Here is a 24734-nt window from a genome sequence, read left to right as displayed (position 1 = left end):
ATTTTTATTCTCGCAAACGCTTCACTAAAAGGTACGAGTATGTATAAAGAATTGAACGCGATATTCATTATCGAACTGTCATAATGATATATAACATAACATAAAAAGAATATTAATTTCCGCTCCACATTTTTGTAGTTCTTTTATTTAATAAATACTTCAGAATGAGACCACTTTAATAATATTACAGATGACAAGTCGATAATGTGACGAATTTATTGTCGGGCAAATAAATTGTAGTTACTGCTGCATAATTAATAATAGATACAAGATACAAATAAAAATGTAACAATGAAATATATATATAAGATAATTGTTCATTTATTGTAAATTTTTGATGATGTCCAATATGTAACGCAATTAGAATTTCTTCTGTTTTTAGGTGTGTAGACTACAAACTTTTTTTTTATGTACCCATTGAAAGCATTAATAAAGAAGAATTTAGGATGATTATTGATAAGTCAAGATGACATTCTGTATATTGTTTCCTTAATTGTGAAATTGTCTATTTACCTCTAGGAAGCGTCTCGTATTAAAAGAATTTTTTCGTGCAAGTTAAAAATCATGACATCTCAATCCAAATTTTAAACCAAAAAATTAAATTTTGTGCGTAGAAAAATTGTAAATATAAAAGTCCCTTTCAAAACATTTTAATTTTTTGACATTACTGTACATATCAGTACCATTTATTATACTTTCACTTCTACAATTAAAAAATAATGTAGGATCATCACAGTTAAGTCTATGAGAATTGTTACTCGGAAATGAATATATGAATTCTCATTTGTTTTTATATAAAGTACATAAAAAAATACGAAAGAGTAGGTACCAAATACATAGATGCAACAGATGTTTACTTTTTTTTATAAATGATCAAACCTACTGCTAGTGTTTTTGTGTATCTATTCGTACGGTACAGTACCAACAAAATTCAGATTTCTAGAATACGTTTTTAGGTTGATTAGAGAGTGTATTTAAAGTGTTAACAAGGAAAATGTTTTGCAAATACATATTATGTGCGAATAAAAATACTTGTTTGACAACATAGCAGACAGTATAACCTCGAACTTGTTTATTGAAATCTGTAATTTTATCCCTCATATTTTATAAAAAGCGAACACATACTTGGGTACTGGGTAGCATTTATCCCCAACAATGCATATACAATTTGTTTTATGCGCAAATATAATGAATCTTTATGGTTTTTCAAATATTTATTAGTAGCTATTCTTAAGAGCAGTTAAGTAAATGTAAAGTGACATATCAAAATATTTAAATACATTATATCGTTTAACCCTATATTGTAAATTAACAAGTTTTTATCTTTGAAAAAAACCCACATACTACTTTTATCTTAAAATGGTGATAATGATAACCAAGTGTATCAATGTACAGATTAGGTGCCACGAACCACCGTATACTGGGTGATATTCCCCACCCCCTAGACCACCCCGTACTACACTTTCTGAAATAAAATTAAATGTGTAACCATCAGATCTCATCAGTGTTGTAATAGATACTTTCATTCTTGGATCTAGGTAAAGATACAGATACAACTTAATAATTGTAACTAGATACCAGAACAGATGCCCAAAAACAAAAAGGATCTTACAGCTACTTTATTTTCCATGCTTGATGCCGATAAACAGTTATCGACACCCCTCAAGTAATAAAAAGCGTATAGAGTAAGGATTCTCATGTCCGCGCCCATGCCCCATTCCCATTCCCTAAAATGTTTCGCCATCAGAACTCATTATAGTTTAAGGGAAGATGACCGAGACACCTAGTTTCTTAGGGAAGCGCTTTCGACCTATGGTGTATTAGGCAAAAGTACTTATTTTGACTCTCTTTACCACCTCCAAAATTAACGACATTGCTAACTTGTTCACCTGGTATACGCACTATCTGTTACAATTCAATAAATTACCGTTAAAATGCCGCATGGCATTATTTATAGAAGAATAAGTTTCCTGCATTGAATCCTTTTGAGAAGAAAAGAAGGAGAATTTTCCGCAAATGGACACTATGAGATGAAATTATTTCTTTACCGCAATAATAAATGAAAATGTAATAATCCTCAAAGTCCCTCAGCTTGGGAACGGAAAAAACGGCACCAATGATTCTTTAGGCTTATTCGCAGAGAAAATCTGTTTGCATCACAGAGCTGGTATGGCTGTGAATTCACAGTCACACTCGCGCCAATATGAAGGAAACAGATGGACGCTGCGAAAAAGTCTATCCTAAGAATCATTGCAGTCAATCGTACGTCACTAGGATGACAGACAGGGAAAACTGTTTCAATTTTCATAGCTATACACACGAAACTCATGCTCAGAACAATTATTGGTCTTCCTTCTGGTTGATATTCACTATTCACTTTTGCCCCCCGTACAAAAAATGACATGCAATATACACCATGCATAAAAGGAAAAATCCTACCTTATGAGGCCGCCTTTCTGCAATCTGTAACAAAGAGAAGATTTACATTAGAAATGATATTAAAATATGTATACTTCGTTTAAAACAATTGAAAATGTTGACTGGGACAGTAGTCAAGCGTTTGTTTGTTTGGCCGTTTTCTTAAAGAAATTGAGCAATAAACACTGGCAATAAAAAGGAATGGACACTTACCCTTTAGCCTCAATAATTCAGTCTGTCCTGGGAAGAACCATATCAACCAAAGTATAATGATGAAACACTGCACACTTCCCCGGCACTCCTCGTTCGTCAAGAACTGAAAAGTAAAATATAATCAATCGCAATATGAGAAAATGATCATTTTTGTTTTGTGGTTTTTGAAAACACACTGTAAACGTTAAAATAATTGTAGGTATATGTTAATGCCATGTTATCATTGACAACCGCAAATATAGAGATTGTTGCAGAACATCCTTCACCAAACTTAACATCCTTACACTCCCATGTATATATATATTTACCTGTCTAACACACGCAAAGAAGGCCCTTCCAACCCTTCGTAAAAACAGTGATAAATGTCATTACAATGTGCGGACTAAAAACAACCTTGTCGAAGACTACTATCGGACGGTAAAAGGACGAGACATTAACTATTTCATGAAGAAATGTTACAATACTCTTCCTGACTACATCAGGGATCTGGAAGAACAACAATTCAGAAAAACAACCAGAGTGTTCCTTGGTGCCAAAGCATTCTATAGCATCGATGAGTACTTGAACTACAAGTTTGATGGCTCCGAATAATAAAGTGGCAATTGTGCTTCCCTATACTGTGACGTGTGGAAATATTTTCTGTATAAACCCCACCAATAAATATTATTATTATTATTATTATTATTATGAAGATGAATTTGGTTATCTACATTTCAAGTACATGGCTATGAATTTCTCGAGGAATGCCTAGAATATGCCAAAGGCGATAGGAAACTGTTTCCGTAAGTACTGTAACAGTTAATTAGAAATAGTTAATGAAATCTACTTACAGCAATAACTTTACAGACCAATTATTGACCTATAGTAGAGAGAGAGTTGGGTGCTGAACGAATCACAAAAAACCAGACTACAAGCTACTGAAATGAAGTACTTGCGAAGGGTACGGGGGGTTGGTGGAATTCCTAGTAAGATTATAAAAAAAGAAGTGGATGCTCTGATAGAGACATTTGATAGACAAAAATTAAAACGCTTATTTGGACGCCTTGGAGGAATGGAAAACAGTCAGCTTGCGAAACCGTACATATGGAACACTGGAATTCAAAATAGGAAGAAAAGGGGAAGCATAAAGACAATATGGGATATGCACCTAAGTAGCAAGAATACTTCAACATCAAAGCATAGAATGGGAGGAGGCTAATGGTGCCTCTAGACTAGAAAGAAATGAAGTCAACTATTTATCATTTTTACGGACTTACTTTAAGTGTAAATATGCGAATAAAATTTATATTATCGTTGCGACATTATTCAACAGCTAAAGTGGTTTGAATTTGCAAGTACAGAAATATCGGGCGATCAAAAATGAGGTGCTGTCGAGTCGCCTTTGGAAGTTCAATTTAAGTACGATTTCCGATGTAAACAAAACAAGTGCCTTGACAGCAATGCATTTTTAATTGCAGGGTCAATAGTATACTTGAAAGAATGGGAGAAAACCCGAAAGGAGATTGAGATACAAACTCACAATTCCGAGCAGGTTTTCCATGTTTGTGAATTTCCTCCATTTAAGAAACACCTACTGAAATAAAATAAATGTACGTTGCAGCGTTGAGTTTGAACTAGTATTACAAGATAAATTGATCCGGATCGTTCCAACAGGTTGTGAAGGTAAAGAATTTTTACATCTGCTACCGATTATTGGCATTGGACGGTAATAAAAATCTACCTTATACTCCAAAAGTCTACGATGCGGATGTTGTTATATTTACGAGGAAGGTAGTAAAATGAGTGTGTTTGACCACATTGTGTACAATGTAATTACGGTTTTATCCGCCATATGGTCTGCACATCAACATATTATATCATTTACACCAAAATGAAAACTAAATATTGAACTTTTGAACATGCTTTTTTATTGTAGAATATCGCAAACTAAGAGATGGTACCTATGTACTTAGCATTTCGAGGTTAAGGCCGTACAGTAAGAAGTATGATGGAACTTTAAAAGGTTTGAAAATATACCTCAAGTCGATACCTATATTCTTGAAATCGTATCATAGACGTCTTGATCCAAAACAAGAAACAGAAACCACGTAATTGCACAAGACAACACCAGTTTTAGGTAAGAAATTATACACGGCACCGAAACGAGCGATGTGCTTTCCGAATTCGCTTTACTACTTTAAAGAGTTGATTTTTAATATCACGACACTTTATAATTTGAAAAACAATGCAAGAAACATCGAGGTAACACGCAATCGCGAGTTTAAATTCAAAGGGACGCCATCATAACCACAAACATTGAAACGTTTGAAAACACCGATTTATTTAACGAGGGGCCGAAAATAACGACGTGCCACAATCTTCCAAGTGTTTAGTTTTAATTTTCTGGCGTTTATTTTGTTATGATCGTTTTTATTTTCAAAGAAAACGGAAAAAAGCTGCATAGGACGCGTAAGCGGCTTCAACGATAAACTAAAAACTGGGTCACGTGACATGACGCGATGACGTAGTAGGTACGACATCATGGCACGTGACTGATTTAAAAAAATGGTCCAATCACAGCGCTTTTAAAACAAAATTTGGCATTGTTTATTTATCACGGATTTCACACAATTTAGGAGAAAACTACTTTTCTTTTGTGAAAAACTAATCAGTGATTCTTATAATGAAATGCACAAACCAAATTATAAATTCCGTTGACGGAAATTGCCATCTTAAAAGTAACCCCCCACAAATGTTAGGGGCATGATGATTCATAGTAAAAAAAGAGAATTTGTTTATGATTTAGTGTGCGTTTAGTTATAAATTCAATGATCATACTACTAGTATGATATTTGACCGTGCATAACTTTGAAACATTTTCAACCTTTGCGACTATGCGTAAGACTTGCGTATCGCTTACATATAATATATTATAACGCGTTATTTGCAATGGTGTAACCGCCAGGGAATCCAGAGCCTTCAGGAAAAAATGAAAATAGTTACTAAAGGTCCCACAGTTTGGAACAGATGCCGTAGGGTTGAATTCTAAAAGGACAATTGAACGTCTGCAGATGTTCATGTATAAGGGCAACTCCTAGGCTACCCAGAGACCGATTCCAACACAGGGTTAAAAAGTGTGGTAAATGGCTCTTTAAGAAACATTTGCAATATCTTTATTAATTTTTTCCATCACTCTCGCAATAAACCCACATACTGCTACCTCAGTACTCTAAGTATGTACACCGAAGTACACACAAGTTCTACTTTAAACTGACCAAGACCTTGTAGCTGCTCTAGACTTCTACCACTTGCAGTCCAATAAAATAAATAACACAGGCCATATACAAATTTCACTTCGCTACCTCACTACCATCTAGTGAATGCAATCTTGAGTCGAGATCTCACTTGATTAGAAATTGCAATCTCACGTCTCGGGTAGTTTCGAAAAAAATATTGTTTATATTGGATAATTAGAAAGAAATGAAAGCTACTAACATAACATGTGATTATGAGGTTGTTCGACACTGTAGCACCAAGGTGAGTAAACTATTGCAAAAAACTACTCCTTGTTTCCCAACACTCATATATACATCTATCATCATCACATCTATAAAAAATGGAGCACAATAGTTTATAGCTTGGTTTATAGTGACTTATCTGGTAGAATATGTTAATTTATTTTCCGTACATCATGATGGTAGAAGGGTTTTGATTATAATAAATACCTAATAACGTTACAATTCTTGTTGTTTATTCCATATTTAGCTGTAAAGGATCGTGACGGTTGTTGGGATTATAATGTAACTGGAATTCACAGTGATGCTGATGAGCGAAGGCTTTATTAATTCGAGCGCGTTAAAGCAAATTCAAATTTAAGCGTTTGCGTAGTACCCGAGGGAGTCAATATGCAACACATCTGCAAGTGTTTATAATATACTATAAATCTGATTCTTAATGCATAGGTAAGTTTACTTTGAAAAAAAATCACCTGTGAAGTGCAAGTGATAAGGAAATCAAGAGAGATTATGGAAGAAGTGCCGCAATGACTGAAGGAATTGGGATGCGAATTCTGGTAACCGATAAGGGCCCCCCTTTCGCATTTTGTAAAATGTTTACGACGAGAGTGTCTTTTTACTTGGTTTGCTTATGACTAGCTATCCTCGTTCGTAAAGATGGCAGAGAAGAGGGTATTTACAGTGGAGATCGGTTCCCATTACTTGGCAGCAAGCCAAATGGAAGTGGTAAAGTTGGTAAGATTCGTTTTAATTTGAAATTTACGATTTGAAATTGGAATTGTGTAGGTAGTGCTGCCACGGGTAAAGGTTTCATCAAACTGACGCAGTGGAACTGTTTGTACAGCTAAGAAACGTAGGTCTGGCACACAGAACGAAGTTTAACGAAGTAACGCAGAATTGACACTCTTCCCGGAAGTACCAGGATTTCAATTAAATTGTCACAATTGTAGTATGAATGTTGTCAGTGATCATTTCTGTGTATTAAACGTTGAATTGAACGCAGCTGACATAACCTACTTCAATGGATTAATATGAAGGGTAGCAACATGACAGAGCCCTATCGTGCCTGATAAATAAATCGGAAACTAAATATACTGCAGCAAGTTGTTTTATTATAAACCGTCGATACTAAGGTACGTCATATGTTAAGGCTAGCGCAAGCACTGCTTACGTTCACCAGACGAAGCGTTTCATAAGCGCTACCCAAAGACAGGAATACTCTAGCACGGTGATGTGTACACCTCGACAGTGCTATCAGACACCCGTCTTTAGGTAGCGCTAATGAAGCACTTCGTCTGGTGAACCGTCACCACGAAACTTTTAAAGGTCTACAAACTTACCCCACATCAAGATATCAATGAAATCTTGGGCGTCTTGATTCAAACACGAAAAAGATGCACAAAACGTTAAGTTTTAAACGCAAACAAACGAATTTAAAATAGGACGCCATCTTCTTGTTCTTCCGATAACATTTAACATGACATCGAAAAGACCGATTTGTGAACACTTCCCCGCCGGTTTTTGTTACTTTAAGCGTTGAATTTAACAACAAATTCAAAATTTACGTGGTCGCGTCCCGAGATCCTACACGCAAACGCCGATTTAAATTTGTACGAAAAGGAGAAGGGACGCCATAACTTGTTGTAGTTTAATATTACGTTTAAACGCCGATTTACGTATGTTGAACCGAAACGAACTATGTGTCAGAATTGTTCCCGTCTTTTACTTGTCTTTTTTTAAGTTTATTTTAATATCGCACTTCGTAAATTAGCAGCAAACCGAAAAAATACAACACGCTTGGAACGGCAGCAACGACATAGTTGGTCACGTGACGAAAATAGTGATCATGACGTCACAGCTGCAAGACTCGTTACGATTCGCGCGTTTCAAAAAATGGTCCAATCAAATGCGTCCGGCTTTCTGTTTACTAGTTATTCCCGGAATTCTAAAGCGATGGCAAATTTACTTCCCAAGATCTAAAAACTGTTGCTATTGCAAAACGTTTTTTCACACAGAAATGGCGAAAATAACTTCTCTGCTTCCCCTTTATTGGTAGACATACATCCATCATATAAGTGGGCGAATGTCCGTGTCATTTAATCCAAAACGTAAACAAAGCAATTTCATGGAACCAAAATACGACCCAAACAAACGAAAGTTGCCCTAAATCGTAAAATGTGGAACTTTCCCATATTCCCGTGGGGTCCGAGCGTAAGGAAAAACCCCCCTCCGCCCTCCTTCCTTGAAACAAATTCATTCTTTTGTACATCAATCGTTAGATTTTTGTGCACTTTTGTAACTCCCGGTACTGCGTTCTTGTTTAAAAACATTCAGCCCTAAGGGCACCCATGACAATTTATTATAAAAGACCATCAAACCTTCCTTTCCCTACCCCACAGACTTGCGGTGTTATGGTTCGTGGTCCTTTCTTAAACGTTATGGTGTAAGTGCTAAAACCATTATATATTTTGGGGGAGAATGCAGAAGGGGGGGGGAGTGTCTGGAATACCTACTCGGGAAATGAAAATTCAGCGTTCCTTTCTCTACACGTAGCATAACATTTTCGTACGCTAGAGGGGATGGCTCGGACTGTTCCTACAATTACCATAAGATATTTTCGTGGATATTTTGATGAGAAGATTCGTTGCTTTCGTTTGGGATAAAATTATTAATAAATAAATCTACGATCTCCCCAATATTTTTATACCGGCCCAAAAAAAAACCCCTAACGTTTCAAATCATTTAATCACATACGTAAAAATGTAACAATTTATTTCAAAAATTTCTTGCTAGTGGATGTTCAAAAGGGTATTTTCCGTCCTTAAAGACACTTTTTGCAATTGTGCGATAATTTTCATCGTTGGTAGCAAAAGGGCCATCACATATTTGTGCGAGCTTTACTTTAACCTCTTGCATTGCTTTTGCACAATAGGAACCCGCCAGCATCATTTCAAAATGCGCATTTCTTAAACCTATGCAATAAGAACGTGAAGCCCTCCCTGCAACACACATTATTATCAAGTAATGCTCAATAAATGGCATACCTAAACATGCAGTCATAACATAGATGTCTATTAGACATTCTGCTAATCTCTTTAAATCCATATGCTGATTCGCAACTTCTTGACCATGCCTAGCTAGGAGCGTTTCTGTAGCAAATTGTAATCTTAGCACACAATATCTAAAGAAAAATATAAATTAATATAATCCACAGGATGGATCTAAATTCAATCCTTAATAATTGCGGAAAATAATATGATAAATGAAGTGTTTTTGAAGGTGTATTTCCCAAAGGTACCATTTGGCGCCCTCAGTTTATTAAAGACCCAATAGGCCTTTTTTGAAATCGTGTGGTTGTCCGTCTATCATCACGATAACTCTTAAAAGGAATGTCTTAAGGTTGTGAAACTTGGTGGTCCAAGTAAGAAACGTATTGAATTTGGAGTCAAAAAGTCATCAAAGTTACAGGTGTCAACATAAAAGTGCTTATTAAAACAGTATCTGTCAGGTCCTTTGATATGTACCGGCTTATTTTGACTAAATGCTTTGGTTTCTCGACTATCACAGCGTTCAGCACACAAAAAACTTACTCTAAACGATTTGCCGATTCTCGCAACGAAGGATGAACATAATCACATAATCTTAATTTTAAGTCAGGAGCATCCATTTGTTGCTTCCGATGAGTCCACATACGCTTAAAAATATCTTTTGCATAAAATAAAGGATTACGCAATTTACGAACATCTTCTTGAATTTTGATCTATAAAAATACTTGTTTAGGTATGTACTTTATTTAGCACGCAACAAACAGTTTAATCAAAAGCAATAAATCACATTGAATAGTTAAAAAATTAAAAAGTATATTATATACAGGGTGGTGACTTGCGTAACGCATCATAGAGTAAAAATGTATTAAGGTTTTTTGTAGGAAAAAATTTTTTACGTCAATCAACTCGATTAGTTTTCAATTTTTTGCATAATTATTAAGACGGAACATTGGAAAAATGAAACCCGCATCTTTTTCAATAATCTGCGATGCCATGGAATTTTCTAAAACAAAAAGATATCCAGTTATCAATTAGCAGTAGTTCAAAATGGATTTTATGATCGACTTGGTTGCTGTATTGCAGTATTCGAACATTTATTGTAAATTGTTATATTAGGAAACCGTTTTCAGTAACTTGGTCTTTCTTTATGGTGAATTCGCTGTTCTAAATATAATACTTTGTGATAGAATTTGATTTGTTTTATAGCAAACATTCCATGGCATGAAGGATATTGGCGTAGTTTTTGTATTATAAAATTCCATGGCATCGCAGATTATTGAAAAAGATGCGGGTTTTATTTTTCCAATTTTCCGTCTTTATTATGCAAAAAATTGAAAACTAATACGGTTGATTGACGTAAAAAAATTTTTTTCTACAAAAAACCTTAATACATTTTTGCTATAAAATAATTTGGGGAGCCAATAATCGCATGCTATTAATCTTACATTGAAATCCCTATGATGCGTTACGCAAGTCACCACCCTGTATAGTATCGTAAAGTCTGCTTGTCCATTTGATCCAAAAAAGCGTGGCAAATTTCTATTTTATTATTAAATTATTGACAATTGACAATGCTTTTAACTTTACTGCACTACACGGATCAGACATGGCAGACATTGAGTAGCACTAGTTCAATCTCAATACTAAAAATGAGATTAATTATGTTTTCAACACATGTATACTTACACCAGCATGATTTAATCCTAACAGAGCAATCCAAATTTTTAGATTTTCTCCAACTTCATTTAAATACTTATAGCTGAGAGCATCCATTAACAGTTCATTACACCAATGATTTTTTTTATACGAAGGGGTTCCCAATATATCCATCACCTTGGAGGCAGATGAGCAAGCCTGCTCTGCACCGAAAATCTAAACCGAAAGCGATTACATCCAACTTGTACATTTGAACTTACTTTCACAATGCTAGATTCCATTAAACAATCTTGATTCTCATATTCATCTAGCAAACCAGACGTCAAATATGTAATACTTTCTATGGCATACGCAGAAAGGGTAATCTAAAAAAACTGTCGTTTCAATAATACCAATTGCATTAATTCAGTTACTTACTTCGGCTACAATTGAACGTACGTAATCAGTTTCAGATATACTCAGCTGTCCAATATTTGAATGTGTGCAATGCTTGGTAAGATCGTTGAGAAGTTTTTTAACGAGTATTGAACAGGCAGGTCCGCAGCTGAGACGGAATTGTGTTAATAATGACGATATCAGAATTTCGGCCGAATGAACTTCGCCTAGTATGTTATCTGTTTGAAACAATGTTGACATTACTTTACGAATTAGAAATAAATAGGTAAATTATACAATCATATCATTTGCAGTCAAAATAGTCAACGATTTGAAAATGGTGAAACACAAAAAATCAGATTGAACATCACAGATCAGGGAGATTCCTTATAAAACTTAAGGCAAACTGTTTCTATTAAGTTTGTAATCCTGTTCCTTTAATAAATAAAACATTAAAAAAAAATATTATTTTTCTTTTTACCTCAAATAAAAATTAAACTTTGATTGCTTGAAGAAACATGAAAATTACAAAAATAAATAAGATTTATAGAAAAAAGTAATCAGCCACAAGAAATAAAAATACTTAAAATGCCACGTATAATTTAATTTTGAAATAATTCATCAAGTGAGCACTGATGAAACATTGTATTAGGTAAAACAATCTGAAACAAACACCAAAAACAATGCAATACGGCCCATGAACTTTACCCAAAGTACTAACCACTGGTGGAATAACTATAAATGAATAAACAAAGGTACCACCCTATAGTTCAAAAGCAGCTGCCGCAACATTTGTTCAGTTTTATGTGATTTTATTACTGACGGCTCCGAGTTTATGAAAAACATTAAGAAATAAATAACTGTAATAGTATGTTGGTTCCCTATGCTGTAGAGTTGAGGAACCATAGAAAATCTGATATCAACCACCTTAAGAAGGTCGGTATTAGATTACCAAACCTACTTCTATTATTAGCTAATTTCAAATTGCTATTAACTGATGCACCTTTTGGAACAGGAGTATTCCTAAAGGTGACATCACACACGTCTGTCCCTTCAATCCCCAACATTTTGTTTGAGTTAATTGTAATTCCCTCGAAGTCTTTCTCTACTAGAAATGTGGTCAATTTGGCTTCTCGCGTTTCCTTATTGCCGATAGTGGCCGTCTTTGCAACTACAATAAATAACCCGGCTATACTTCCATTAATCACTCCGGTTTTAGTACCATTGAGAATCTGCAACACACTATGAATGAAAACGGTACGATTTTGTATTTACTTTAAGTACCCATTCTGTTTTATCCCTGTTCAACTTTGCAGTTGTAGATAATGACGATACATCTTGATTTTCAGATTCAGTCATGCAAAAAGCAGACAACATGTTTCCATTATGAAGTTGTGACAAGTATTTACTTTTCTGTTCATCACTTCCTGCCTTCTCTAATGCGTGAATACCCAAAAATTCGTTATAGATTAAACCTGGGACGGTAGATGAAACAGTCGACAGTATTTCATTAAATCTACAATGCTCCGTCACATTTAATTCACGGCAATTATGTAACTGGGACGATTGCATTCCAAATAATTGTAGGTTTTTAAGAACCTCCATGAAATCACGCGACAGAAAAGATTCTTTAGCTGATAAATTATCAAAGCGCACTTGCACCGGACTAATTTGCTTTTCTAAAGTTTGCGTATCTTCGCCGTTTAATTGTGGGTACGTGAGTACGTCTGTGTCATAGACTCCTACAAATAGATTTTTGGCAAAGGGAGGTTTCTGGGGTTGTTTCTTTCGCATTCTAGGCGTTATTAGCGAGATTTTTTCAAAATATTTTCCCATTTCAGTTACATCTTCTTTAACCTTTACTGCAGGTGTGCTGCTATAATTTCTACAAAAGAACTTAAGGTTTAACTTCTCTAAATTAACTAAAGACTTATTTATATTAAAAAACCGATACATTTTCTCATAAGGTTCTCTGAATTAACCTACATAACCTAAGCGGTACAATCCATCAAATACATTTTACTACAAGTTTACTTTTTATACATACATATATTGTTACTACAGGCACATAGTTATACAAAAATAGTAGCCATTATTTTCTTTTATATACAGGCGGTTTCACTCAAACCTATACCTAAAAAAAAATCTGGTTTTCATTGATAATTTAAATCTGAAAATTTGCATACGCACATACTTTTTCATGATCCTTCGAAAGAAAATTTACCATGATCGCTTCACTAAACCGGGAGTGGATATGACCTTAATTATTTTTTATAGAAAACTTTGGATTTTCGAAATCTACATCTACGTCGTTTGATACAATATTTCCCTATACCTAGTACCCAGCATCAACGGTTTTCGTTATTCAAGATTTTTCCAATTTTTGCCCTATAAATAGGTATGACTCTGTTGACTTGAATTTTAAAGTCTTCCAGAATGGACAGTAATGACCTGGATTTTTTCAAATAAAACATGCTTTAATTTTTTGCACTATCAAATGTCGAAAAAAATTCTACATCGATCAAATATTAGTTCAAATGTTAGTTCTATATCTTTATTGTTTATTCATTATATGTTATGCTTTCCGTTTTATTTTAGATTTTCTAACATTACGACTGTTATCCATAATTCTCTGGCTTTTTGGGGCAACAATTTGCTTCAGTTTCTCGCATGTCCTGTTGCCATTACTTTCAGAACACTGCTATTGGTACGTTGACAGAATATAATAGAGGTACTAAGAGCAGTCGTTCTTATACCAGCCTGCCATTTCTTGTTTGGTCAATTTTTAGCAATGTGACATTTTTTACAGTTTGGTCCTTTTGTCTGGTTATGCTGTGAACTTATCGCCATGTTGGTTGCCAGGGCTACCGTTACTGTACGTAGGATCTTCAACTTCCTGAAGTAGTTGCATTTAGGTTTTTCGCCCTTGATTGTGATTTTGGAGGTTGTTATCACTCTGGGGAGTCCCACAAGAAGTAACACATGAAGCGCATCTGCCGACATTAAAATGCACACTGTTTTGTGGTATTTCATTATGCTTTGTAATATAGATAATAAGTCGTATTTTTTGGAGTGTTGTCTGGGTAAGTTGACCCTTTATTCGGAGGAAATCCAAAAGTATAGTTTGAGTTTGAGGCATTATGCTTAATTGGTTGTAGCAAGCCTGTGAAATACTGATTAAAGGCATTAGCAACACAAATCGGATCCTTCAGAACAAGGTGCGTGTTGTTAGTTAGAAGTTATATTTTGGAATACTATATTTTATTACAACAAAAAAAACATTAGAAAACTATTACAGTCGGTCAGGAAATTACAGAAATTCTTTGACAATTATGTATGTATATCAAGCATTAATCCGCATGGGTGAGTAAGCGAGCTGATACACGCCTCTTCCGCTAATTAGAATAAGATAGATATAAATAAAAACTTTATAAAATCACATTTCGTTAATAAGACACAAGTACATTTTTATATTCCCATTCCAATTAAAAATCCTCCGACAAATCCTGCCGTAAAGTATGGATTAGTTTGAGAAAATTCTTTCATCTATAACATAATATGCGAATCATTTCGAAGGACCTGTGAAAAATTGCGATCTTACTTACATTAGATGAGAATTTTGTGTTGTGGTATTTTGTATCAATCGCCTTCGTCGTTTCGTGAGCTTTTGTTTTGATTTTTTTCCAATCCATGCTGCCCCACCCTTGACTGTGTGCTACTTGCGCAAGTAGTATACCAGTTCCGGTAACTGCAACCGCAGTTTTCCCAAGCTTCGACATAACACATCCGGTTGTTCTAAAAGGGAATGGGGTAAGTAATAAGCTCCCATGTCATAAACGATTAGATTTACAATCCAGTAACTGTTCCGACACCGAGTTGTGCTAATCCAGAACTTTTACTAATTAAATGTGGTAGTTTGGTCAATAGACCCTTGGCTGCTTGCCCTCTGCACATTTTTGTTTGCTGGTACCTGCAATTAAAAAATTTGTATTACCACTTCAAAGTTATAAAAAAGCATAAACGTCATAATAAAAATGTCATACTGAATTGAGAATTATAAGTTCCTTTGTTAATGGTGGTAAACACGTAGGTTTTTTCAGTAATTCACAAACCCCTCATAAACATTCACACACCAACAAACAGAGACAGAAAAAAACGAAAAGGAAGAAAATATGATTAGATTAGGTGACATTATGCCTTTTACACCACCCTGTACATACTAGGGTGTCATCTGTCAATTGATGAGCATTATTACTTTTGTGCATCTTTTGATAGCAAATATCTACCTAATTATTTGCTTTGTTATCGATTAAAAGTTGTGTTAGTGTGTAATCTATAAAAGTGTTGCAATGAAATATAGTTACCCGTAATTTGCTTTAAAAAAAAGAATCAGTTGTGTAGGTAATTACGCATTTTTCTTTGGCTACGTGTTCTACTGTCAAAATGCCCGAAGAAGCTTCAAAGATTGAACGGTCCCGTTGCTTTTTTGATGTATCAATTGGCGGATTACAATCCGGAAGGATAATATTTGAGTTGTATTCTGATGTAGTACCACGTACATGTGAAAACTTCCGATCCTTATGTACGGGTGAAAAGGGTATTGGAGAAACGACAAATAAACCTTTACATTATACTGTAATGTCACATTCCACTTATTTTTAAGACTAACAATTTCGTTTTAGGATGTAATTTTTCATCGGGTAGTTAAAGACTTTATTATTCAAGGTGGAGATTTTTCAAATGGTAACGGTACAGGCGGTGAAAGTATATATGGCAGTACGTTTGACGGTATTTTGTGTATATTGGTGTTGAACTTATGTTTTTAATGATGTGTTTACAGATGAGAACTTTGAATTTAAACATGAGCAACCTTTTTTACTTTCTATGGCAAATCGAGGGAAAAATACTAATGGTTCTCAGTTTTTCATGTGAGTTGTAAAATAAATATTTATTTGATGATAAAATGAGGCTACTTATACCCAATCAGGGAATTTACCAAAACAAAATTAAACATCACTAATTAGGTACCTTTGATCTTTTTGCAAAATTCCCATTTCTAATGATGGTAGGTATGTATGTATGTAGGGTACTGTATCTCCAAAACTCCACAAATGTGGCATAATTAAAATAATAATGCATAAAAGAATGGAACGCCTTTACCTAGGTCTTGTGCGTATTCTTACCAAAATTTGTGTACTGTTTTAACACTAGGAAAAAAATGTCGCAACGATGCAAACGTTCTGGCCACGAAATTGGGTATCTGTGAATCTTCAAATATAATTATAACAAATTTATAATTAAATATTGAAAATTTCAAAAAACAGGAACATTTGGAAGGGCACACGGAAATCTTTCCATGTGTTTGTTACCCATAGAAATGACAAGCAAAAATCGGATACAACTGAATACCATCATCCACCATTTTTACAACTGTAGGTGAAAAACAATATGGCGACCAGACGTGTCTAAACAAAGTTATTGTGCACACGGACAGACAGACAGATAGCGATATACAATTATAAACATTTAGAGGATCGTTAATAAAGAAATATAAATCCAGGACATCTCTATTTTAGCAAAAAATATTAATTATCTCTTCATCCAATACTATTTTAATCTAAACGGTACATTGCTTAAGATCTCAAAAAATAATTAAGCCCTAGGTGTGTTGACATAAATGTGTTGCAGAACGTTGACTTTTATTGTTCTGTAGCACGGAGTCTGTCCTGGTTTTCCTGGTCTTCGCTGACTGATCATATCTTGTCATATTTTGTGTTATAGTACAACTCAACCGGCCCCGCATCTGGACAAGTAAGTATTATACGTCCATTAGGACTTCCGTCTGAATAACGTGTATTTCTTGTCGTCAGTGTGCACGTGGTATTTGGACGTGTGGTAGGAGGAGTGGATGTGGTTCGACAGATTGAAGCATTACCTGTAGATTCCAACAGTCGACCTTTGCAGGATGCAAAAATTACTAGGTGTGGGGAGTTGGTTCGGCAAGTAAAAGGTAAATATATCGTGATTCTAACGTGGCGATACTAATTGCTCTCTAAATGTAGCAAAAAAAGAGAAAAAGAAAAGAAAAGGTAGTGAAGAGGATGAGGATGCCAAAGAAGAGTCAGATGTGGAAAAGAAAAAGAAAAAAGGAAAGAAAGATAAGAAAAAAGAAAAAAAACATAAGAAAAGGTAAAATCTCATTACTGTATTGTAGTCTGGAATATAACAGTTTTGGTATAGTAAGAACGGTGTATCCGAAGAAGAGGGAGAGTTAAAAGAAGATGAGGTTCATCCCTTGGTAACGGTTACTAATATAAACCCAGAAGAAATTCCTGATATACCAGTAAATAAATTTCTGATGCGTGGAGGTTCACAAAAAGAGAAACAAAGAGATGTAAAACGTAGAGGTATGTACCGCTACTACTCTAATGTGATCAATTATTAGTATAGTGTACAGGGTGTCCCATTAATAATGGTCACAGGTCATATCTATGGAACCGTTAATTGCACAGCTTCGGGGAAACAATTTTGTTAACAAAAGGGGCCAAGAGAAATCGCTGGAAATTATTTTCAAGTTTGTAACTTCGCCGCTAGAGGGCGTACGATTCATGGTTAAGTAGGCAAATGACTTTTTCCTTAAATACACCCAACAAATATGCATAAAAAATACTTGCATAGTAATCTTGTATCAATTTTGCATCATTTTGATGGAGCGCAAATTGCTCTAGGTCATAAAATATGAGGAGCGGGGGAAGGGGAACATCATTCACATAATAGGTCTTGTTGGAAAGAGCTCTCTTCGTGGAATCAGATTTTACATGAAGAGAGTCTATTTAGTAAACGCAAGTTTTTTTAAAAATTTCAAATGGAACGATATAATTATTATATTATATTATCAAATAAGATGAAAAAGTAAGAATGTCAGTGAAAACCGCATTTTGATATCTGTTTTCTAAGCAGAGATATGGGGAAAATACGATTTTAATTGCAATATTTATATTCATCCAAGTTGGATTTGAAACAAATGAACACATAGCAACCGATAATTATGTCAAAGTGAATGAGGCGATGGCAGTTCAAAATTAACACTCAATCTAAGTTTTTTAATTATGAGCAACAAAAAAATGATTCATACTTTAAATCAGAGAAATATGAATTAAGTAAATAATAAAAGAAATAATAATTATAATTAACGTAAATGTTCAATGTCTGCCATTATTTTCGACACAAAGACGAGTCTCTGCTGTGTAGAGAGAACAGCTGCTTTAACTTCAGCCGTGACTATGAATTACATTTCTAATTCTCGTCACCATATCGTTTCTTGTAGTTGGCCTTGTTAGAAAGACTGTGCGTCTTTTATCCCTTCAAACAAATTTAAGTCTAAGCAAGTTAAGTCGAGTGACCTAGCTGGTCATGAAAAAATACTTCCTCTTTCTATCCATTTGCCAGGATAACTCAAATTCAAACACTCTCGCCTCGACTCTCGCTTACCAAGAAATGTGCCGGGCACCCATCGTGGTGATAGTTCGCACGAATACGTTTAATGAAAGGACTGATAAACTTTCTTTTGTTCTGTTTTCTTTTGTTTCAAAGCCAACTTGAATGAGCATCAATATTGCAATTAAAATTTTTGAATATATTCGTATTTTCGCCAGATCTATGGTTAGAAAACAGATATCAAAATCCGGTTTTCACTGATATTCTCACTATTTCACCTTATTTGATAATATCATATAATAATAATATCATTCCAATTACCAAAAAAACCTGCAAAGTTTATGTTAATGTCACATCGCGCCCTCTACCACTCATCACATTTACTAAAAAGACTCTGTTTAATAAAATCTGATTCCGCGAAGAGAGCTCCTTCCAACAAGACCTATTTTGTGAAAATCTGTTAACCTAATCCGAAGTTACAATCAATTCCTTAAAGAGATGTTCCCCTTCCCCACTCCTCATATTTTATGAGCTAGAGCAATTTGTGCTCCATCAAAATGATGCAAAATTGATACAAGATTACTATGCATGTATTTTTTATGCATGTTTGTTGGGTATATTTTAGGAAAAAAGTCATTTTTCTACCTAACTTAAAGTCACTAAATATAGAAAGTACCGCAATCCATTGGGCTCGTGTGTTACAGAGAGAACGCATGATTTTTGCCCAAAAATGGCGGAAGTTACCAGATTCTAGTAACTTTAATGTTATGGATTGTTCCACCTGTTTGGAGATATCTGTATATATTTTTATAAAACATGACAGTACTATGAAGTAAGGTTATAAAAAATGACAGCTATTCAGATTTTAATTGTCAATTTTTTTAAGTTGGCAGCAAATTTGCCCAAAAATGGCGGATGATTGTGGTACTTTCTATATCTAGTGACTTTAACCTAATTCCATACGCCCTCTAGCGGCGAAGTTAGAAACTTGAAAATAATTTCCAGCGATTTCTCTTGGCCCCTTTTGTTACAAATTTTTTTTTCCGAAGCTGTGCAATTAACGGTTCCATAGATATAGCCTGTGGCCATTATTAATGGGACACCCTGTACAAGGTGTCATGGTAACAGATAGCGCTTAGTGTAAATAATCAACTGCTACGGAAGGCTTATTTTGTTCCTGAAATTTCATGATTACAGACACAACCCTAAGTCGTGACATCACTAAAATGCACGAAGTAATAAGTGGAAATGGTTGTTTTGTCCGACTTTGTTTGTTGTGAGTTGCGCATATTCACATTGTGCACTTTGAACAGATACAAAAAAATAAAAAACACTTTCTCATTGCCACTTTTGTGCTCTGCAAGGCAGCGATACCTTTCGTTTCAGAGAAATCGTCATCTTTATTTTGTTATATGGTTTATAAAAAAAGTATATACTGTACGGAGTAGCATTTTTTATTACAAATACGATGTACCGCACACACAGAAAAAACAAAAGTTGGAAACTGTTGGTTTCAACAGAATGGTGCACCTCCTCACATCGCCCTAACACCTATTGGACATATTTTCAATTATTTGTTGGAATCGCAGCGTGTAGTAAAAAAAATTTAATATTGTACTGTACTTAACCACCAGGTTCCCATTAGCTATTGGAACATTTTTATTGCTTCGTCTTATTCCCAATGATTTAACACTTTTCGTTATAGAAACAGCTGAGCTGTTCGTTGCTTATATTGTCTGCATTGTTTGTAAGTGCTTTTTAATTCTTTATGTATCTTAGATGATCGAAGGGACAGGGATCGAATAACTAGGGATCGTAGAGACTGGGATCGGAGAGGCTATCGTCGTGAGAGACATCCAGCAACTACTAAAAGCGGACGAGTAATTAAAGGAAGAGGCGTTTTTGTGAGTAGTAAAATATAATCTCGAGTTTTTTGCAAATTTTAAAATTCGTTCGTATTTATCGACGCAGAGATATCGCACACCTTCTAGAAGTAGATCACGCAGTGCAACGCCGGTTCATTGGAAAAAGGAGGAATCGAGAGTTATTAAACTTTCACAGTACGAAAAGGCGGAGGCCGAGCGTAAACAGAAAGAAGATGATAGGAAATGGAACGAAGATCGCCGTTCTGAAAAAAACAAGGATAAAGAAGAAAAGTTGGATAACAGCAATAGTCATACTAACACAGAAGTTGATTATAATGCGTTAGATTACGAACAAGAAAACCACTCCGATGATGAACGAGTATTGCCAAAGAAACAAGCAAGTCTAACTTCATTATTATACCGTACATATCTTGAACAATTTTCTTTTCAGGTGCCTAGTTTGATACAATATCCCTTACCTGGCAGCTTTAAAGCATCTGAAAATTCTGAAGACGTAATGAAGATTCGAAACAATGATTCGGAAATGAAAACTGTCGAAGATAACGAAATACAAAGTTTAGTTCAAAATAAACGTTCGGAAGTTCTAGCTATAGCGTTAGGGGTTCCAATTAAGACGGGAGAGGATCCACCAACTGGTGAAATTAAAATCAGTGGCTACGAAAAGAAGAACTTAAAAAAAGATGAGCCAAATGATAACATCATCCCCAATAATGATAGAGAAAGAATTCAAAAGCGAGAAGAGGAACTAAATTCAAGATTAATGCAAATGGCAGGTCACCTTCAAAAACCGCCATCGCCATCGCGATCAGAAATTAATCATCAACATTCGGTTAAAGAAGAGAAGGAGAATCGAGACGATAACAAACGCAATGTAAGAAACAAGTTTGAAATAGAGAAACCTGGCAGATCTCCATATCAAAGGTCATATAACGCTTCAGTAAGTTTAATCTAATCGTTCTCACTTAATAGTCGACTGTTGCTAGAAATATTTTAAGCAGACCGTTTTGTTCCCAGAATCGTCGCTACAGAAATGATCGATTCCGAGGCTCGGACAGAAGAAGATTTGATTTTGATCGTCGTTATAACGATTATCCTAAATCGTTTGAAGATCGTGCACGAAGACGTCGAGATTTAGATCGAAACGATCGTTACAAGAAAAGCAGATCGTCAAGAAGATCAAGATCACGTGATAATCGTCGTTCACGTTCGCGTGATCGGCGTTCCTCGCGCCCCTCGCCTACTTCGGATAGAAGGAATCGTAAATCTTCCAATTCGGATAGTGATGCCGACGCGAAAAAAGCCAAAGATTCCGTTATCGAAGAGGCGGGATCCCAGACGAAACGACCTGAACTGGACGCCGAAAAATTTAAAAGGAGAGCCGAACAAATTTTGCTTTTGAAAAAGAAAATGGAGTTGGAGCTGCTAGAAATGAAAAAGAAAAAAGAGGACGAAGATAAGGACAAAGAGAAGGTAATGAATTATTGTTTAATGCGAGTAGAATTAATGTCGCGTATTTTGTCTTGCAGATGTTGATAGAAGAAAAACAACGCAAGGCTAAAGAGGAAGCACAAATGCTGGAAAAAGCTAAGAAAGCTAAACGAGACGCATTAGAGAAAGAGAAGTTGCTAAAAACTGTAAAGGTATTACAAGAGTTAGACAAGAAACCCAAAAAAAGTCGCGCTCCCAGCTCCAGTAGTGACAGTAGCTCTTCGAGTGACAGCAGTTCATCCGATTCATCCCCAAGGTAAGTTTACATTTCTACAACTCGAAGAAGAAATGAATACTTTCAGAAAATCTAAAAATATACATGTGAAACGTAAAACAAAGCGTAGATCTAGTTCAAGCAGCAGCAGTTCTAGTAGTGGAAAATCGCGTAGTCATACACCACCCAAAAAAGGACAAAAAGGAAGAAACTAAAGGAATGCATTTTTTTGTGTAGTAATAAATTAAAATGGCTAATTTTGTTTAATAAAAGACCTATTATGATTTAAATTTCCACAGCCTCATTTTATTTTGTGGTCGTTTATATGAAAACAAGTATGGATTTTTTTGCGTTTATAAACCGAACTAAAAATCGACCAATCAAAATAATTTTTCAAACTGAACTTGATGCAAAAAACTTATTAAAAAAATAAACCAAAGATTCTCGCTCGAAATAGGGACATTCGTATTTCTTCAGATCAGACCCCGGCCCAACGCAAGTACCTTAATGATTTGAGAGCTACACTTTTGGAAAGGCAGCAAAATGAAGAAAAGGACCTTACCATCAAATACGTCTTAGGAGTGCCGAAAATTGTAAGTATCAAGAACTCAAAAAACTAAATGTCAGAAATTGAAAATTATAGACCAGTGTCCATTCTTTGTAATTTCTCGAAAGTTTTTGAAATTGTGTCGTATGAAAAATTGTTTAAGCAATTTAAATTGCAAATATCTGAACATCAGCATGGTTTTGTTCCGCATAGATTGACCGTCACTAATCTTGCCTGCTTTACCCAATATTGTTCGGAAATTATGGACGAACAAGGACAAGTCGACGTAATATATACGGATTTTCAAAAAGCGTTTGATCAAATAGATCATTATATTATTCTCAATAAATTAATGGAATATGGATTTTCGCCCTGGTTTTGCAATCGAAGACATGTAGTTCTCGATGGATGAGAAACGTTAGCATTGAATTCAGACAACACAAATTGAAAAGGGAAATGCTTTGTAACCAAAACAGGAGGACACCGTGGAGAACTCGCAGAAAACCCATTCTAATGCAATTCAAACTTCTCAAGGTTAAAATCGGAACGATTACATGATTGCAGCAGCTGGCGATGGTGCGAAGCTATTCTTTAAAGAATTGATCCTAGAGTTTATTTGATAGAACTACGGTTATAGAAACGGTAGTGAAATTGGCAGCGAAATAAGGCAAAAGTGTTACGCAGTTTGCAATCACGAAAAAATGTGTTGTTTGTGCGATCTTCGCGTGAAAATTGTTGTAAAACGGTTCAGTTTAATGCACCTGTTATTGAAATTGTTCTTCCAAGGGCTTTAAATAAACTCCTATCCATAAGAAGTTACGAATTGCAAAAATAAATGTTTTCTGTTCATTGAGCATGATTTGTTGCCTACAAACCAGGCTACCCAAATATCGGGTTGCCCATATTCAAATTAGAGATTTGCTTGAATCTCCCCAATCTGCCGTTTTTATTGAGGGTAAGGAGGGCCTCCACGAACGAATGGCCCAGGGCCCCGAAAAACTTAAAAACGGCACTGCATTTAAGGAATAATAAGTGCAACGTTGCTATTAATCGCATAAATTCAAATAAAATTTTAAAAGAAGGTGCGTACGTGGCGACATCTCAACTAGACTTCCAAAACTATAATTGATGGAAAGTGTATCGATTGCCATGGAGATGGCCCACTACACCTTTTCCACTTTTATTCGAGAAGTTGTAAATTGTATTTGAGAATTGTTACTTGTATTTGAGAAAACGTCAAAGTAGATGAGAATAGTCAGTTGGATTTGAGAAAGTATCATTTAATTTTATTGTATTTTAGAATGTAATATTATTCCTAATGAATTATAATTAAGAATCAAATTTTTATAATTCCGCTACTGTATGTAGTTCCGCAACAGTAGCAGCAGCAGCATCAGGCTATGTTATACATGTGATTTTGTTATTGATTCTCAAATGCTTAATTTTACCATTTCTTGAATACAATTTACTACTCTCAAATTCATTTGATGCCTTCTCAAATACAAATCATTATTCTGAACTACATTTGTTGTTTTCTCAAATACATTTTACTATTCTCAAATACAATTGATACTTTCTCAAATTAACTTGATAGTTTCTCGAATAAAAGTGGAAAAGGTGTAGTACTTACTGTATTTAATCTGTCTATTCAAAAACCGGGCCTTTAAACTACAATTGCTCTACAGATCTTCCAAGACTCGACTCCGTACATTTTGAACTGCCATTTATTCAGACTTCTCAATCAAAAGTTATGGACTAGAAACCAATTTCGAAACAAAATTCAAAGGGCTGTAACTTTTGAACTAGTAGCCCAATCTTGGAACTGTTTGAAATTATGGATTCTACAGGCCACATTCTATAAGAAAATTTGTTTCTGGGTCGATCTGAGACAATTTTTTTTTCGAGGCTCAAAAAAAGGCAGTGTATAACCTTCCTTTTTTGCCAAAAATCGACTGCACC

The 24734-nt window shown here is 35.0% G+C and overlaps 3 protein-coding genes and 1 long non-coding RNA gene across 5 annotated transcripts; 2 read left to right on the top strand and 2 right to left on the bottom strand.

Moving 5' to 3' along the window:
• Nucleotides 1–2967: 2967 nt before the first annotated feature.
• Nucleotides 2968–4399, top strand: LOC116163699. The gene is made up of 3 exons (XR_004143788.1): nt 2968–3413; nt 3464–4029; nt 4089–4399. It is a non-coding gene; the product is annotated as an uncharacterized LOC116163699 (long non-coding RNA).
• Nucleotides 4400–8851: 4452 nt separating this feature from the next.
• LOC116164374 (complex I assembly factor ACAD9, mitochondrial) lies at nt 8852–13232 on the bottom strand. The gene is made up of 8 exons (XM_031478542.1): nt 12488–13232; nt 12207–12435; nt 11246–11442; nt 11089–11193; nt 10859–11044; nt 9716–9885; nt 9170–9306; nt 8852–9124 (listed from the first exon to the last, which is right to left on the bottom strand). Exons 1-8 carry the CDS (start codon nt 13157–13159, stop codon nt 8901–8903), a joined length of 1920 nt encoding a protein of 639 aa, XP_031334402.1. The 5' UTR covers nt 13160–13232; the 3' UTR covers nt 8852–8900.
• A 1385-nt stretch (nt 13233–14617) lies between these two features.
• LOC116163066 (FUN14 domain-containing protein 2-like) lies at nt 14618–15681 on the bottom strand. 2 transcript variants are annotated; one of them, XM_031476907.1, is made up of 4 exons: nt 15568–15681; nt 15054–15173; nt 14809–14998; nt 14618–14749 (listed from the first exon to the last, which is right to left on the bottom strand). In XM_031476907.1, the coding sequence occupies exons 2-4, from the start codon at nt 15155–15157 to the stop codon at nt 14672–14674; spliced, it is 372 nt and encodes a 123-aa protein (XP_031332767.1). In that variant the 5' UTR covers nt 15158–15173; nt 15568–15681; the 3' UTR covers nt 14618–14671. The 2 variants fall into 2 exon arrangements, with proteins under 2 accessions (XP_031332767.1, XP_031332766.1); XM_031476906.1 differs by lacking the exon at nt 15568–15681 and adding an exon at nt 15247–15394.
• LOC116163065 (peptidyl-prolyl cis-trans isomerase G-like) lies at nt 15628–22522 on the top strand. Its single transcript, XM_031476905.1, has 13 exons — nt 15628–15838; nt 15886–15991; nt 16044–16131; nt 16985–17014; nt 17074–17213; nt 17266–17392; nt 17444–17610; nt 20420–20544; nt 20612–20902; nt 20957–21463; nt 21541–21996; nt 22053–22270; nt 22317–22522. Exons 1-13 carry the CDS (start codon nt 15647–15649, stop codon nt 22441–22443), a joined length of 2574 nt encoding a protein of 857 aa, XP_031332765.1. The 5' UTR covers nt 15628–15646; the 3' UTR covers nt 22444–22522.
• Nucleotides 22523–24734: the final 2212 nt, after the last annotated feature.

The sequence above is a fragment of the Photinus pyralis genome, unplaced genomic scaffold (genome assembly GCF_008802855.1).
Source record: "Photinus pyralis isolate 1611_PpyrPB1 unplaced genomic scaffold, Ppyr1.3 Ppyr1.4_LG2, whole genome shotgun sequence".
Classification (NCBI taxonomy): domain Eukaryota; kingdom Metazoa; phylum Arthropoda; class Insecta; order Coleoptera; family Lampyridae; genus Photinus; species Photinus pyralis.
This window is presented reverse-complemented; position numbering and strand designations above follow the sequence as displayed.